Source organism: Siniperca chuatsi, linkage group LG3 (genome assembly GCF_020085105.1).
Source record: "Siniperca chuatsi isolate FFG_IHB_CAS linkage group LG3, ASM2008510v1, whole genome shotgun sequence".
Classification (NCBI taxonomy): Eukaryota; Metazoa; Chordata; class Actinopteri; order Centrarchiformes; family Sinipercidae; genus Siniperca; species Siniperca chuatsi.
The window spans coordinates 16041336-16056655 of NC_058044.1; the positions used below are offsets into that span (position 1 = coordinate 16041336).

General features: G+C 38.4%; 2 protein-coding genes across 3 annotated transcripts; one reads left to right on the forward strand and one right to left on the reverse strand.

Moving 5' to 3' along the window:
• Positions 1-65: 65 nt before the first annotated feature.
• rpl9 (ribosomal protein L9) lies at positions 66-6413 on the forward strand. The gene is made up of 8 exons (XM_044191143.1): positions 66-109; positions 798-844; positions 994-1109; positions 1894-1989; positions 2231-2363; positions 3398-3478; positions 5128-5257; positions 6252-6413. The coding sequence occupies exons 2-7, from the start codon at positions 799-801 to the stop codon at positions 5232-5234; spliced, it is 579 nt and encodes a 192-aa protein (XP_044047078.1). The 5' UTR covers positions 66-109; position 798; the 3' UTR covers positions 5235-5257; positions 6252-6413.
• Positions 6414-8002: 1589 nt separating this feature from the next.
• LOC122873866 (type-2 ice-structuring protein-like) lies at positions 8003-10674 on the reverse strand. 2 transcript variants are annotated; one of them, XM_044191145.1, is made up of 6 exons: positions 10518-10674; positions 10263-10366; positions 9201-9343; positions 8975-9091; positions 8761-8869; positions 8003-8388 (listed from the first exon to the last, which is right to left on the reverse strand). In XM_044191145.1, exons 2-6 carry the CDS (start codon positions 10321-10323, stop codon positions 8324-8326), a joined length of 495 nt encoding a protein of 164 aa, XP_044047080.1. In that variant the 5' UTR covers positions 10324-10366; positions 10518-10674; the 3' UTR covers positions 8003-8323. The 2 variants fall into 2 exon arrangements, with proteins under 2 accessions (XP_044047080.1, XP_044047079.1); XM_044191144.1 differs by having other exon boundaries at positions 9201-9346.
• Between the last annotated feature and the right edge of the window lie 4646 nt (positions 10675-15320).

Below are 15320 nucleotides of genomic sequence, written 5' to 3' on the forward strand. Positions count from 1 at the left end.
ATAATCATAAAGTTCCTCGATTGTCTTGTAATGCCTGATGACGGCACGTACGTGCTCTACAACTGCGTCGTGACGTTCTTCCTTCTTCCTTTCCTCTGCTACCGGCGAGGTGAGGATAGCTGAAATATTGCTCCTTGGGTTTCATCTAACTCCATCTGTGTCAATTAACGGTGTTTTTGGTTTAATTTCGAAGTGTCCGATGCGGACACTATTGAGTTTCACTACATAAGCTGTATTTTAATTTTACCTTAGGTTTGTTAAGAAATATGTTCGTTGTTTTTCCATTGAATCCGCTGTCTGTCTGAGGCCTGACGTTGCAGCGCTGTCCGTGCTAAGGCCCGCAGCGGGTTGAACATTATCACTTTTAAAAGATAGTGTTTATATGGTTTCAGCTGTTAATCAGGCCCACTAATATCATGCATAATTGTACCTCTCTAATTATACACATGGGTGACACCGGTCTCACTGCCTAATGTAGCTTTCCTTTAGCATTAGCGCTAATGCTAGTTGAGACAACGCAGTGTGTCTGTGCTCAGTTGCTTATCCTAGACGATGCATTTTTACACTGTCCAGCGTTACAATGACCACATTTCAGTCAGACACCTGTTTAAATGTGAAACCAAACATTATCCGGTAGCTGTTTTATGTACAACGTGCCAGGTCAGCCCTGGGTAACTTTTCACCCTCTAACCTGAACTTCAGTTCAAGTATAGCTTTGGAAAGTAAAGCGGTCACATTTCATAAGGGATGCAAACAAACTCCAGAGCATTTAACACATTGTGTCCGTCTCTTTACAGAATGAAGACCATTCTCAGCAGTCAGACTGTCGACATCCCCGACAATGGTAAGAAACTACTGATTTTTGCATACTGTCAGAACAATCTTGAGGTACCTGCTTTTAACCTCTAACTTTTGTGGAGTTTGGCTTCTTGCCCTTTTGTGTGTGTATTTTATTTTTTAATTTTTTCTTCTTCCTGCTGTGTGGTGGCTCAGTCGAAGTGAGGTTGAAGGGCCGGACGGTGACGGTCAAGGGACCCCGTGGCAAACTCGTCAGGGAGTTCAACCACATCAACCTGGAGCTCAGCCTGCTGGGCAAGAAACAGAAGAAGGTAAGGAGGAGCAAGGCTTGTTTGTATAAACTGACACCAAATGTGCTATATTAAGAAAAATACAGTAGTAACACTTGGTTGAATCATTACCAGGATAATCCATAAAAAAATATATTAGACAATCAAACTGATGCAGAAAGCAGTGATCTGTGTTCGATTTTCGCAAAATTCAATTAAAGCTAAGGTAAACCTTTGCAGCAACTTGATCCAAAGATTTGAGGGTTTGAGGTTAAACACCTGATTTGGAGGGTCTGTTATAAATTGGGCTTTAGTATATAAAACAGGAATAGCCCTATAAGCAAGCAACCTGCTTTATCAAAATGCAGTAGTGTTAGTAGTGGTATAAATAGGTTAAGTGGAAGGATGAATGTTTTGAGAGGGTGTGTGTGGCTTTCTTAAGCTCTTACTTAGGAGTTTATAAGACAGATGTCCTGCAAAGTAAACTTAACATTTCTCAAGTCAAAGAGGGCTGAATGTAGACAGTGTTAATAAAGAAGTGTTTCTGGATTCTGAAATTGGCTAGTTGATCAACTCTGTTATAATTGACTGTTTGTTGAAGATGGCCTTGGAGTTTGTAGGTGATGTACATTTCAGGGCTGCAACTAACATTTACCATATTTCAGATTTTTTACATCTGACAGCTTTTTTTGGTTTTTTTTTTTCAATAAATTGAAATTGAATTGAGAATTCAATTTACAATCATTTTAAAAAGAAGAAAATTGAAACGTCAAAGTTTTGTACAGTTTGATGAAAGTGACGTGAGTCGCTGTGTTGTCTTCCTTAGCTTCGTGTGGATAAATGGTGGGGAAACAGGAAGGAGCTGGCCACAGTCCGCACCATCTGTAGCCACGTCCAGAACATGATCAAGGGAGTCACTTTGGTGAGACTATGGTTCAGCTTGTCTGATAGTGTCTGAGTTGTTGACAATGGCTATTTGTGACAATGTTAAACTGCTATAATAAGCTCTCTGCCCTTCCTTTATGGTGGGATTAGTATGTTTTGTCGTCATGATTTCTGTTGTCGCTGTATAGCCGTACAGCTGGTTATTGTTGTTAGAACAGTTTATTTTGTTTGCCTTTACGTTTTGGCTCAGTGCTTCTCTCGCTTCTGTCTGTCTGTAGGGTTTCCGGTACAAAATGCGTTCTGTGTACGCCCATTTCCCCATCAATGTCGTCATTCAGGAGAGTGGAACTCTGGTGGAGATCAGGAACTTCCTGGGAGAGAAGTACATCCGCCGTGTCCGAATGAGGACTGGTGAGTCTGCTGCAGGTTATGGAAATGTTGTAGTTATGAGATGGGACACTTGTGTACGGTCCAAAAATATTGTATTTATATATGTTCTTTAAGATCCAAGTTTCTGAGATGGGGTATAAGTGCGGGAGTACATTTTAAGCTTTGTCAATAGGGGTGGGAAATATGGATAACTATATTGGGATAGCATGGTTAACTGTGTGCCATAAAAGCAAGAACTGCAGACATGCATCTCTTTATTGCAGCTTTTTTTTACCTGTCATATTTTTTAAAAAGAACACTTTTCCTCACTTTCTAAAACTAAAATGTAAACCACAACAATTCAGTTATTTTCAAACAAAGGGGCTTGAATGTGACTGTTCGTAATTAATGACTTCAATCTCAGGAGCTAAGACTTAGCAGGCATGATAAATTGCATACACACATGGTCTGAGTGAAGGCGAGGAAACAAAGCATTCAAGTGTATGTTGACTATTACAGAGCAATCTGGAATCGGAACACATTTACTATGAATACATAAACTTGACAAAAGTTAGAACAGAAAGTGATGTTGCCTTGTATTTTGGGCGTGATGTTTGTCATGTTTCAATCTGACTCAAGGTTGACCATGACAGTAAATCCATGCCTTGTTCATGTTGAGGGACAGGATTGACAGCTAGAAAAGTTCCTGCAATTTAAAAAAAGCAGTTTCTGCATGATATTTATTAACCATAAAAGCTTTGATTGAGAAATTTAACAGGGTTTCTTCTCAGATTTTAGGGTTGGTGGTTTGAACCTCAGTTCCTCCCGTCCACATGTTGAGTGTTTTATTTTGAGCAAAATGCTGAACCCCAAATGCACCTGCCTTGCACAGCAGCTCGGCCACCATCTGTCTGGCTGAATGAGAGAAATTGTGATGCGCTTTATCTTGTCCATGGGTTTAAACGTGCAGTCCGTTTTACCACTTACTATATTTGATTTGATAATGTCTGACAGTAATTTTATCCCATTGTGAATGGTAAAATTATGTTTGCTGTTTTCTCCTCTCCGTCTCCAAGGTGTGAATTGTACAGTCTCAGCCGCCCAGAAGGACGAGCTGGTGCTGGAGGGCAACGACATTGAGCTGGTGTCAAACTCAGGTACATGTCTGCCTTTTTCTCTACAGCTGTAATACATGGCACCAACATTTTTCTCCACATTAGAGAGGAAGGATTCATAACACTACCCCTGCTAAGGTCCTTCCCCATGTTTGAACCCATACATTCTGCTTCTTGGCTGTTAAATACTCTCAGCTAAAATGTTGAGGGTTGTTTGTCAATATTTCATTAGCAGGACCCCTGATACATTCTTTTCAGTTGAGTGATGCTGCCTTGAATCTTTGTGAAAAATACTTTTTATCATTCTATCAAACAAAAGGTGAACAGACAGACATCAGGAATCTGTTGGTGATCAGCAGAAGGCTGGCACCTCCCCCAAAACTGTAGACATTTCTGCAACACTTTGTGTCTACAGTCTCTGCTGCTAGGTTTACATCAGTCCTTTGGTGTTGTAGTTAATCGTGTCAATTCCTGTTTTCCCGTTTAGCCCCCTCTTCAAATTCCCCTAAACTGTCAACACGTTTGACACTTTTTCTGCCACTATATGACATGAGAGTATTACTTTTCCTGGCATTTAAATTAATACTCTTCCTCTTAACCAGAGGTGCACTGATTTTATCATTGGTAAATGTTGTGATGTAGAACACTGCAATCCTTCATGTGATTTGAAATGTATATGGTAACATTCAGTTAATTCCAGCACTGTTAGTATTTTTCAGAAAACAGTGGTTGATTGCGAAGATGACTGAAGTCGGTGGTTCCCAAACTGTTTTGGCCTGTTGCAGTTTATAGTAAAGCAAATCTACTTATGACCCCTTGTCAAGGGTTGCATATGTGCTGAGTCAGGAGCACTTAAAGCACGAAGCAGAATGATTTGAATAACCTTTGGAGACCTAAAGAGATGAGATGAACAAACCATTATTTTACCAGGAAAAAGCAAAGATAAATGCCCCCCCAAAACTTTTTTTTTTCTTCTTCCGCTTAACAAAACGTTTACCATCTCACAATGCCTCAAATACCTTGCAACCCACTGACTTCAGTTATCTGTAATGTCAAGAATAATGCCCAGCACCTTTTTTATTCTCTACATTGGAACATATTGTACAAAAAGCACTATCACTGTCACATTGTAAGTTGCATTCTCGAGCACCTTTTACTCTGACAACTGTTGAACCCATCCTACTTCACCCCCTCTCCCTAAGTAGGACAGTGACACATTTCTTTATTTTTTGGCTCTGTACTCCTGCACAATGGACTTGGAATGAAACGGTCAGACTGCTGACTTTCACCAGGAAATAAATTGTCTACTGATGTCAATGGTTTGTAGCCTGTAGCCAGGCTTAGACTAAAATGGATTAGCAAATATTAAATGTAATATTTCCCAATACATTTGGTCCCCTAAAATTTGTGGGCTTATCTATAAAGATCACACTTTTCATATGATGTAGATGTAAACACCCTTTAAATTAAAGCTGAAATTGAAACCTCTGTCATTATTTAATTTTAAATGTGAAATACAGAGCCAACTCAACATAAATGTCACCATCTTAGTTCTTACTGACTGCACTGTATCTCTCCAGAGCTCTCCCCTCCTCAGGCTGATCTATCCTCATCTCTCTCCTCCAACCTCCTCTGTAATTATTGTGATCCTGTGACGTGTTGCTCATCATCCCAACTTCTCTCTGTTCCAGCTGCTTTGATCCAACAGGCCACCACAGTCAAAAATAAGGATATCAGAAAGTTCTTGGACGGTATTTACGTGTCTGAGAAGGGAACAGTAGTGGAATCGGATCAGTAAAAGTTACGTCTGCACTCATGGAGGTTAGAAAATGCCGTCGAAGCCTGCCATCTTTTTTTCTTTTTCTTTGCATGTTCCTTACAATGTCTGATGTCTTGGTGGTCATGCAAAGACATGTTTTGTCTTTTTTCTGTAACTGCTCTGTTCCATCTTTTCCAGAGATGTGTCTGCAGTTATGTTTTGTGCAATGCATTCTCTCTACATACTTGATACCTCAAACTGATTTTAATGTTGTGGTGTGAGGGTTGAGCAATATGGTTAAACAAAATGCAGTTTTTCATTTTCAATTAATCTGGTTATTTCCAGGAGTAATTATGTCTAAAATTTTGGAAATAAGTTTTAAAAAAAAAAGAGAGAAATTAATTTTAATTTCCCAGAGCCAAAGATGCCGTCTTTGATTGCTCTTTTTGATCTGACAACAATCCAAAACTCAAAGAATACATCTGTCATATGACAAAGCATCAAAACACTGAATTTAAGGAGCTAGAACCAGCAAATGTTTGGCGTTTTTGCTTGAAAAGGGACTGAAACAAATGATTACAGAAATAGACAGAACAGTTGTTCAATTGACTAATTGTAACAGTTCTAATATTTCAATTAAGAGCAAAGAACTCAGTATTTGGCCATTACATCACATGTTAACAATCTGTATTGTTTATAATTGGAAAATGTTTATCATTTGGGCCACAGTTTTGTGAAACAATACATGATCATATCATCACAATATGAATCCTTTAAGTCTATAATATTGAACTGTTGCCCAGCCATGTGTGTTTCAGATGGCTCATTGTGTTTTTGACCACACGAACCACAGCATGCATCTAAAATCTGAGTTGCTAAATCTTTTTTTGATGTTTTCTGAAAAAACGAAATGCCTTTTTAGTAGTGCTCATGTCATGCAGGTTATCAGGCCCCAGTAATTTTGCATGTTGTGGCAATAAAACGTTTTAATTAAACCTACCTGTTGCATGGAACCAGGTCTCTCCCTTCACACTCTATTGTTCTGCTTCTTTTCAGCGGCCTTGATCCAACAGGCCACCACGGTCAGAAAGAAGGACATCAGGAAGTTCCTGGACGGCATCTATGTCAGCGAGAAGACCACTGTGTCGGAGCAAGATGTCGAATAATGTTCACCATGTCCTGTTATGACCAATAAAACTTACCACCTTTTCCAATTAATCTGTCCTCAGGTTTTTTTGGTCACCTTTTTTGTTGATATTCACTTAGCTGCAAGTCAAAATGGGTTTAGTTAAACAGCACTTATTAAATTAATTAGGCAAGAATAGAAACAGACAAATCTAGCTGGCTGCTGGCTCTTGCCTTGTAGCTACATATCCTTAGTCAATGGCCAGACATTAGATTAGAAACTGAAGTGCAAAGTATGTATATAGGCTAGTGGAAGAAGGCTACATATGGTATATAGTATAAATAAAATATGTAGAATGCAATAATAAATACTAATAATCAGTAAGGGGTAGGTATGAATATGTACTATAGGTAAAGTATTAACAGGATGAACAGTGTGATATGAATACGCTAAGATATAAACAGTATGAACATGTGCAGCAAGTAGGCAAAATTTTAAAATGTATAATTGCCATGAAATTTTGTATAGACGTTTATGGTCCCCAGGCATAATTATTTCGGTGGTCCCCTGACTTCTCATCTAGCGCCACCAGGAGGTTCACATTTTTGGTTTTGATTAAAATGTTGCGACAACTACTGGATGGATTGCCATAACACACAGACACCCATGTTTCCCTCAGGATAACTTTTCATCATCATCAGGTCACAATCTGTCCAACACTTTGGTTTATGACCAAATACCTGTAAAACGAATGACATTCCCATCAGCCTCAGCTGGTCTTTGTGTTTACTACTAATTAGCAAATGTTAGAATGCCAACATGGTAAACATACTTGATGAACATCAGTATGTTAGCATTGTCACTGTGAGCATATTAGCATGTCCGAGCTTTTTCAGTAGTTTATGTGTAACAGTGCAATATGTATACACATGCTTTCTCTGGCATGTAGGAAAACATCCATGCATGTAAGGGCTGAGAAAGTTGTCAGTATGTGGATTCACATATAATAATAAACTTTATTTATAGAGCACTATAAGTGCTCCACAGAGAGAAAAATAAAATACCACAGTGAATGATTATATATATATATATATATATATATATATATATATATATATATACATATGTGTGTGTGTATATATGTGTATATATATATATGTATATATATACATATGTATATATATATACGTATATATATATACATATATATATACGTATATATATGTGTGTGTGTATATGTGTATATATATATGTATACATATATATGTATGTATACATATATGTATGTATATATATATATATATATGTATATGTATACATATATATGTATACATATATATATATGTGTGTGTGTGTGTATAAGATACTGTGCAGAACCCTCAAGCTCCCAGGCCTCTGGTAGAGGACCTGAGCTCGAAGGATGAGACCACCCGCGGAGGGTGATGGACGAAGTTTTATATATATGCATATACATCTTGGAACTAATCGTTGCATAATGTTTCCTTAACACACTACGTCAAAATGTGTCTGCCCTTGAAACAGAAAAGTCACATCTCATTTGGATGATGTATCAATAATGGTGTATCTAATTTTTTGTGACAGTGACATAGGCCTACATATTGCCATAATATAAGAAATGGAGGTGAACAGTCGACTTCTGACAGACTCACAGACCAGTTTGTTTCAATGCTTCAGGCTTTTAATCTGACATAATATATGAGTAAGATTGTGTTAAAAGTGTTCCTTTCAGTAACCATTCATTTCCTCTTATTAAAAGCAGGCTCTCCTGTTTACATCACTTGTCGTTTCATCCCTTAGGCAGTTACAACCATAGCAAAGAATTAAGGATTGTGATATGAGACATTGAGCCTTCAGGTGCTGCATGAGGCTGTTGACACAAACACAGAAGAGTATCCAAACATACACACAAACGCTCATCACACACCACAAGTGTTTGTGTGATTGATGGTGGTGCATTCCTGTGTCAGCTAAGGAATCATCATTATTTCTTGATACAGACTGATGGGAGGAGATTGCGGCAAGGTTGGTCATCCCAGCATTTTCCATCTGTAAACACCAAAAACACAAAAGTCAGTCAGCGTTACACCAACCTGAAACTGTCTAATGAGGCCGCACTCACATCACTACACAGACAAAGACACTGACAGAAGAGGAAAGCTACATATGAACTGAAGAACTAAAGTGATTAAAATGTGAAATGCAGAAAAGATTTATCTCCAGATAAATCCCCCCCAAAAAATGTATTCTGAAAGAATTACTCTAAAGAGAGGCATGCCTATCGTTTATTAAACCATCCTTCATCACTTATGGCTTTAACTGGCAAAAATGCCGTTAACCTAGAAAATTTACAAAAACAACACTACTGCCTTTAGTCATTTAATCGTATCCTGTTAAGCAAAATGATGTGTTGTGATTTACCTCCAGTATTAATCTGTAAGCAGCACTGAGCTAGTGCACCATCAGGTTGTCCTGCACACCATAAAGGCTTATCCATAGGTGTACCATCAGACCAGAACCAGGCGTTTGTCTATAAGACAGAAAAGAAAGAACATATATATATATTTAAAAAGCGTACAATAAAAATCATTTCATTCTATCAGCACCTTCAAAACCTTGTGTTGTGAAATGTTACCTCTTGGCAAGCCGAGCCTCCAATCCATGTTAGTTCCGTAGTCATCTGCTGAATGAAGTTATAGTCCTCAGAGTTGCGTGTGGATGCAAGGTTTCCACCGAAGGCTTGACAGTTTTTCTACAGTGGAGATGCGCAGAGTCATCAGAAGATATCAGTTTACCAAGGATGCAAGTCAGTACCACCAGAACAGTTTTAAAGTATTCTGAAACCATATCATCCTGATTACCTCAGCCTTAGCCCAAGTAAGTCTTGATGTTACAAGTTTGAAACAGCGGCCATCGAATGGTTCCCAACCTGGCGGACAACCATTTCGAGCATTGAGGACATCGATGTTTGTATCATTTGTCACGGTGCCGTTGATAGATGTGTCTTCTGAAGACAAACAGAGAAGAGTGGTAACATGTCTGAGTACAGGAAGCCAGCGTGTGTGTTTATTCGAAAAGAAAAGTGTTTAATCCTCTTATTTGTTTAACTGAAAGAGGTGCGAATGACGATTCATCACCTGCTTTGTTGTGCCTATAAGAATGTGTACGATTGTTTCAGTGTTTTTTGCTTTTCTATAAAGCACAGTTTATTTTCATTGGAATTAAATGTGCATACAGTTTTTTCTTGCATACAACTACACAAAGTATGAAGACAGTACTGCCAAACTGTATTAATTCAGCTAGAGTCAAAAGCTGAGATGGCCATTACTGCTAAGCTAGTGCTACCTTTAGCATGAGTTTAGCTGGGGTTTTTCTCCATCTAGATTGGATTTACTGCCTCATTTAGTTATGTGGAATAACAAACTGAATTACTGAATTATTGATTAGGTTGGCTCATCAAAATTGATCATTTTTGATTACAGATGACAACTAGAGAAAAACAAGTAAGTATATTTAGTTTTTGTTTTAACTTAAACTACCTGTGGCTATCACTCCAGCCAGCGTCTTCACTTGATCTCTCCTGCTTTAGCTGTCAAGTTGTCGGTCTCTCTGACAGTTTTATATGCTGTTTCTACGTAGATTATATAATTCTATGGCATTATGTCTTTTTATATCATAAAACAGAGGCTAAAAAGTCTGATTCCAATCTAAACTAAATTTTGACCAAATTTGTAGTTACTACATTTTGCCTTTGTAGGACAGAAATATAACCTTTGTTCTTGTGTAATTACATGTTGACAGCACATTGTGTGTGCATGCATTTAATGATGTGTACAGTATAGAGTTTCAGTGTTTGTGTGCTACATGAATAATGTTTTGCTTGCTTACAACTACACAAAAAATGTATCAAGACTGATCCTCACCTTCACCATTAGCTCTAGTCAGAGCCATCATGGCACAAACGAGTAGAGACACAGTCAGCATCCTCGTGGTGGAGATGATGTAGATGTTGAAGATGATGAATTGCCTTCAACAAGAAAATACAAAAGAGTATGAAATAATTACAAAGAAAGCTGATGTGAGCAGCGGAGCCATAGTGACGGTGGTGCTCCTTTTTTAGGACGAAGAAGACAAGATGATGAGAGAAAAGAGCAGAAAAAAAGAGGTTGAGAGCAAACCTGCTGGAGAAATATCTTCTCTCTTCACAGTGTCAGCCTGTTGCCTCTGCCTTCCTGTGTGGACCTGCTGAACAAGAGAAAGAACAGGTCTTATATGCTACTTACATGTTACATTTCACAAGATGATTTATTTATGCTCATTGATTTTTATTTTGGACTCTGGTTATAGACTTTGGTTATCAGTTTGAATCCTGTCAACAAATCAAAGGGCACCACAATGCAAACTGTGGATTCAAAGTAAATATTTTAGAATTTCTGTAAGCTTTCACCTGAGCATCAACCATAGAGGCAATTTACAGGCAGGGGTGTCATGGTTTTGGGGTACTAGAATGAAAAGCCGTGGATGTGTGGAGGGGCCCATAGAGAATGCCTCTGTACAGGGTCCAGAATTTTGTGCTACAGGGCTGTTTACAGGGACCATAATATGTGATTGAAACACATTATATCTGAAATCATCATAATGCATATTAGTAGACAGTTAAATAAAAAGGAATATATATTTTGCCTATTTGCAACCTTTAAAAAAATGACACAATACATGCTTTGTTTTTCAACAGAGGCTCAGTTTTAAAGTTGGTGTCCATAATGTTTAATAAATAGATCATGAATGTATCTATCAGTGTGTGTGAGTGAGTATTGGTGAGCGCATAATCTTCCATATTCACTGTTGGAGTATTTATCTCACTAGGTCATATCTGTTCTTGTTGAGAATGATATCACCAGTTCACTAGCAAAGCTTTTTATATTACACGTTATGATAACAGCATAAGCTGAGTAGGATTGCACCTGGCAGGCTGGAGCATTTTTCAAGGCTTGCAGTGCTGGATTCAAATAAACACAAGCATTGTGCACAGGCTTCCAAAACAGCTGCACCATCTTTGCTGTGATTTGAACATCATTTCAGACACTTCTCACCACCACATAGGAAAACGCTGTGCAACATTATATCAATTTCAGCTTTAAGTCTAGCTTAAATGTAAACAAGACCAAGAGTCTTCAGCCATTCTAGCAGCTCTGTAAGGCTGTAGCCTACTTAGTCCTGAGCATACTAACATGCTCATAGTAACATGCTAACATGCTGAGTTTAAGGTATAATGTTTACCATGTTCACCATTTCAGTTCAGCTAACATTAGCTAATTTGCGCTTAACACAAAGTAGAGCTGAGGCTGAGGGGGATATCATTCGTTTTGCAGGTATTTAGTCATAAATCAAAGTATCAAACAAGTTGAAATTTTGATGTGATCATGGCGCAAGATTAAAAGGGCTCCCCAAAGTTATTAATATTCATCCTGAGGGGGACATAAATGTACCAAATTTCATGGCAATCCATCCAAATCTGAAGGTGGCACCACAAAAACCTTAAATGTCGTGGAAACACAGAGAATGAGGGAAAGGGCCAGTTTATGAGTAGTAAGAAGTGTAACTGAAGGTCCAAACACCAACAGTAATTGGATTACTGAGATGAAGTGGGTGATAGGAGGAGAGGTAAGAAGCTGAACCAGAGTGAATGGTGCAGATGAACCCGTTAATTTGACAAGTCTGGCTTTCTTCTTCTGCAGCATTAAAATGAAATAATTAAAGCAAAATGGAATTTCATTTGCTGTTTGGGTGCTCATGATATAAAATCAAAATGTGACATTGTTACCTTATCTGAACTTCCACAGACGTTCACTGGCACTGAATGCAATGACACTGAGTTTTATGATTTAATGAAAACCCCAATCGCTTTGCCAATTTGAGAGAGATGGTTGTCCTCTCGTTCAGAAAGTATCGATTGTATCCTTGTTGATGTAACTTCATCGCTGCATGTTTTCTGCAAGTGGGTGTAAGAACAAATACAGGCAAAAGGACAGATAAGTGTTTGTCATGTTTCAATCTGACTCAAGGTTGACCATGACAGTAAATCCATGCCTTGTTCATGTTGCTGCAATTAAAAAAGCAGTTTCTGCATGATATTTATTAACCATAAAAGCTTTGATTGAGAAATTAACACAGGGTTTCTTCTGTTTTTAGCAAGTGATGAATATGATGGACCATTTATTTAACATGAAGTAAAATGAATATTTGCCAAAATGAAATTTTTCCCCATGCTCACGGCGTGACTGGCAAAAATACAAAAGTCCACAGTACAGGCAAGGTCCAAAGAAACAAAGAATCAGTCCAACAGAACTTACAGGTAACCAAATGCCGGGATGCGTGACACGGGAACAAAGCACAACTAAAATGCACATGACAAGGGCAATGACCCGACAATGAACAAAGGAAAAACCTGGAGTGCAAATGGTGCAGTATATGTATAAATAAATAGTCCGGTAGTGCAAATGAACATGTGGTACATGTAGCAAAAACAATATAGCAGCAGCAACAACAATATAGCAGCATTTAAAGTTAAGGTATATGAGGGGACAGTAGAATCAGTGGAATCAGCGGGGGGCAGAGTTCAGTAGGAAGATAGCTCTGGGAAAAAAGTCTGCTGGTCCTTGTCCAGAGGCACCTGAGGCGCCTGCCGGAAGACAGGGGAGAAAACATTCTCTGTGCGGGGTGTGAGGAGTCCTTAAGAATGCTGCGGGCTCGACGCAGACAGCGTTTCCTCTGGATATCTTCAATGGCTGGAAGTGGAGTCCCTGTGATGCGCTGGGCAGTTTTCACCACCCGCTCCAGTGCCTTGCGCTCTGCAGCAGAGCAGTTCCCATACCAGACTGTGACACAGTTGGTTAGGATGCTCGCTACTGTGCAGCGATAGAAGTTCACCAGGATAGCTGAGGACAGTTGGTTCTTCTTCAGTGTCCTCAGGAAGAAGAGGTGCTGGTGAGCCTTCTTTACCAGACAGGAGGTGTTGGTGGTCCAGGACAGGTTCTCCGAAATATGCAGCTGCACCATCTTTGCTGTGATTTGAACATCATTTCAGACACTTCTCACCACCACACAGGAAAACACTGTGCAAAATTACATTGTTACCTTATCTGAACTTCCACAGAAGTTCTCGGGCACTGAGAGCAATGACACTGAGTTTTAGTGTGGCTCTGTCAATGTCGGTGTTCTGTTGGTTGTTCCACCACTTTGGTCCAGATGGAAATATCTCAACAACTACTAGATGGATTACCATGAAATTCTAGATTAGATTAGATTAGATTCAACTTTATTGTCACTACACATGTACAAGTACAAGACAACGAAATGCAATTTAGGTCTAACCAGAAGTGCAATAAGCAAGTGCAGGATATAAAGTATATGCATAAATGCAGGATAGAGCAATAATATAAAAATATTTTACAAGTGGTACTATGGACATTATATACAGATGGCATTACTATAAACAGAAGTTTACTGATGGATATGTACAATAATGAATTGGACTGGGCAGAACAGTAGTGCAATGAATATTAAGTAGTGCAAATTATGGACAGAAATATGTGTTAACAGTGCAGTAAATGTGTTATTGCAGTATTCAGCACATAGTACTGGAGTGCAAATGGTGCAGTATATGTATAAATAAATAGTCCGGTAGTGCAAATGAACATGTGGTACATGTAGCAAAAACAATCTAGCAGCAGCAACAACACCATATTTATGCAAACAACAATTTCCAAATGTTAATGCCCAGGTTTCCAAGTTTGGTGATTAACTTGTAAGGGATGACAGTGTTGAATGCAGAGCTGAAGTCAACAAACAGCATTCGTGCATAAGTGTTCTTATTGTCCAAGTGTGTGAGTACAGTGCCATGGAGACTGCATCCTCTGTGCTCCTATTACCGCAGTAATAGGAGCACAGATGGAAATATCTCAACAACTACTGGATGGATTACCATGAAATTCTGTACAGATATCCATGAATCCTAATGACTTTGGGGATCCCCTGATTTTTCCTCTAGTGCCACCAACAGGTGACAGTTTTCACTTATCAAGTGAACCATTTCAATATCCACTAGATGGATTTTTTGAAACACATCACATCAACGAAACAAAGACCCACAAAACCAAAACCAACCAATCAATCTAAAACTAAACAAAACAAAACCTACAACAACACACATTTACCCACATATAAAACAAACAAGCTCAACCTCATTATCTTCATATCTGATCAACTTAAATTAAATACATGAAATATAAATAAATAAATAAACAAATGTCATATATAACTCTTGGAATGCAGTTCATCTCTATTGTGTACACCCATCTTTTATCCTTCACCACTTAAACAATACCATCAGGGCCTTTAGATTCTGACCACCTTATTATCATGTCCAAGGTCAATTTTTTTAAATTGTCCAATACAAATTTTGTTTATAACAAAATACTTGCAAAACTAGTGACCCTCCCATCAGCGTTAGCTGTACTTAATGTTAGTGCTTATTAGCATATGTTTGCATGCTAACATATTAAGCTAAGATGGTGAACAAGGTAAACATTATACCTGCTAAACATCAGCATGTTAGCATTGGCAATGTGAGCATGTTAACATGCTGATGCTAGCATTTAGTTGCAGGACTAAGAAGTATTTTAGGTGCATGCATTTATACTAAATTCGTACTTGCAGCAGTTGTACAACTATGAATTGCTGAAGCTAGTAGCTGTTATGCTAAAACAAACAGGTAAAGTATTTCAGTTGAAAGTTTTGTGGTAGTTGAGCAGTTGAGAGTTGAAATGGCAGCAACAGAAATAGTAGCAGTAATACATACAGCATCAGCTTGAAAAGGACGGGAGCTCAGACAAACCAGGTCTTTTCATGTTTTTGCTCTGATAAATGGGGAAATTCTTTAATCATCACTATTGTCTTTTTTCAGAAGCTAGTCATTTATC

Bases quoted from the DNA above. Each gene is read 5' to 3' on its own strand.
- LOC122873866 (XM_044191144.1), bottom strand. From the start codon at position 10,323: ATGCTGACTGTGTCTCTACTCGTTTGTGCCATGATGGCTCTGACTAGA. The intron at 8,870-8,974 runs GTAACATTTCAC...TCTGTCTTATAG, and splicing joins GAGGCTCGGCTTGCCAAGAG to ACAAACGCCTGGTTCTGGTC. The intron at 8,389-8,760 runs GTAAATCACAAC...TGGTGTTTACAG, and splicing joins CTTACAGATTAATACTGGAG to ATGGAAAATGCTGGGATGAC.
- rpl9 (XM_044191143.1), top strand. From the start codon at position 799: ATGAAGACCATTCTCAGCAGTCAGACTGTCGACATCCCCGACAATG. The intron at 1,110-1,893 runs GTAAGGAGGAGC...TGTCTTCCTTAG, and splicing joins TGGGCAAGAAACAGAAGAAG to CTTCGTGTGGATAAATGGTG. The intron at 3,479-5,127 runs GTACATGTCTGC...TCTCTGTTCCAG, and splicing joins TGAGCTGGTGTCAAACTCAG to CTGCTTTGATCCAACAGGCC.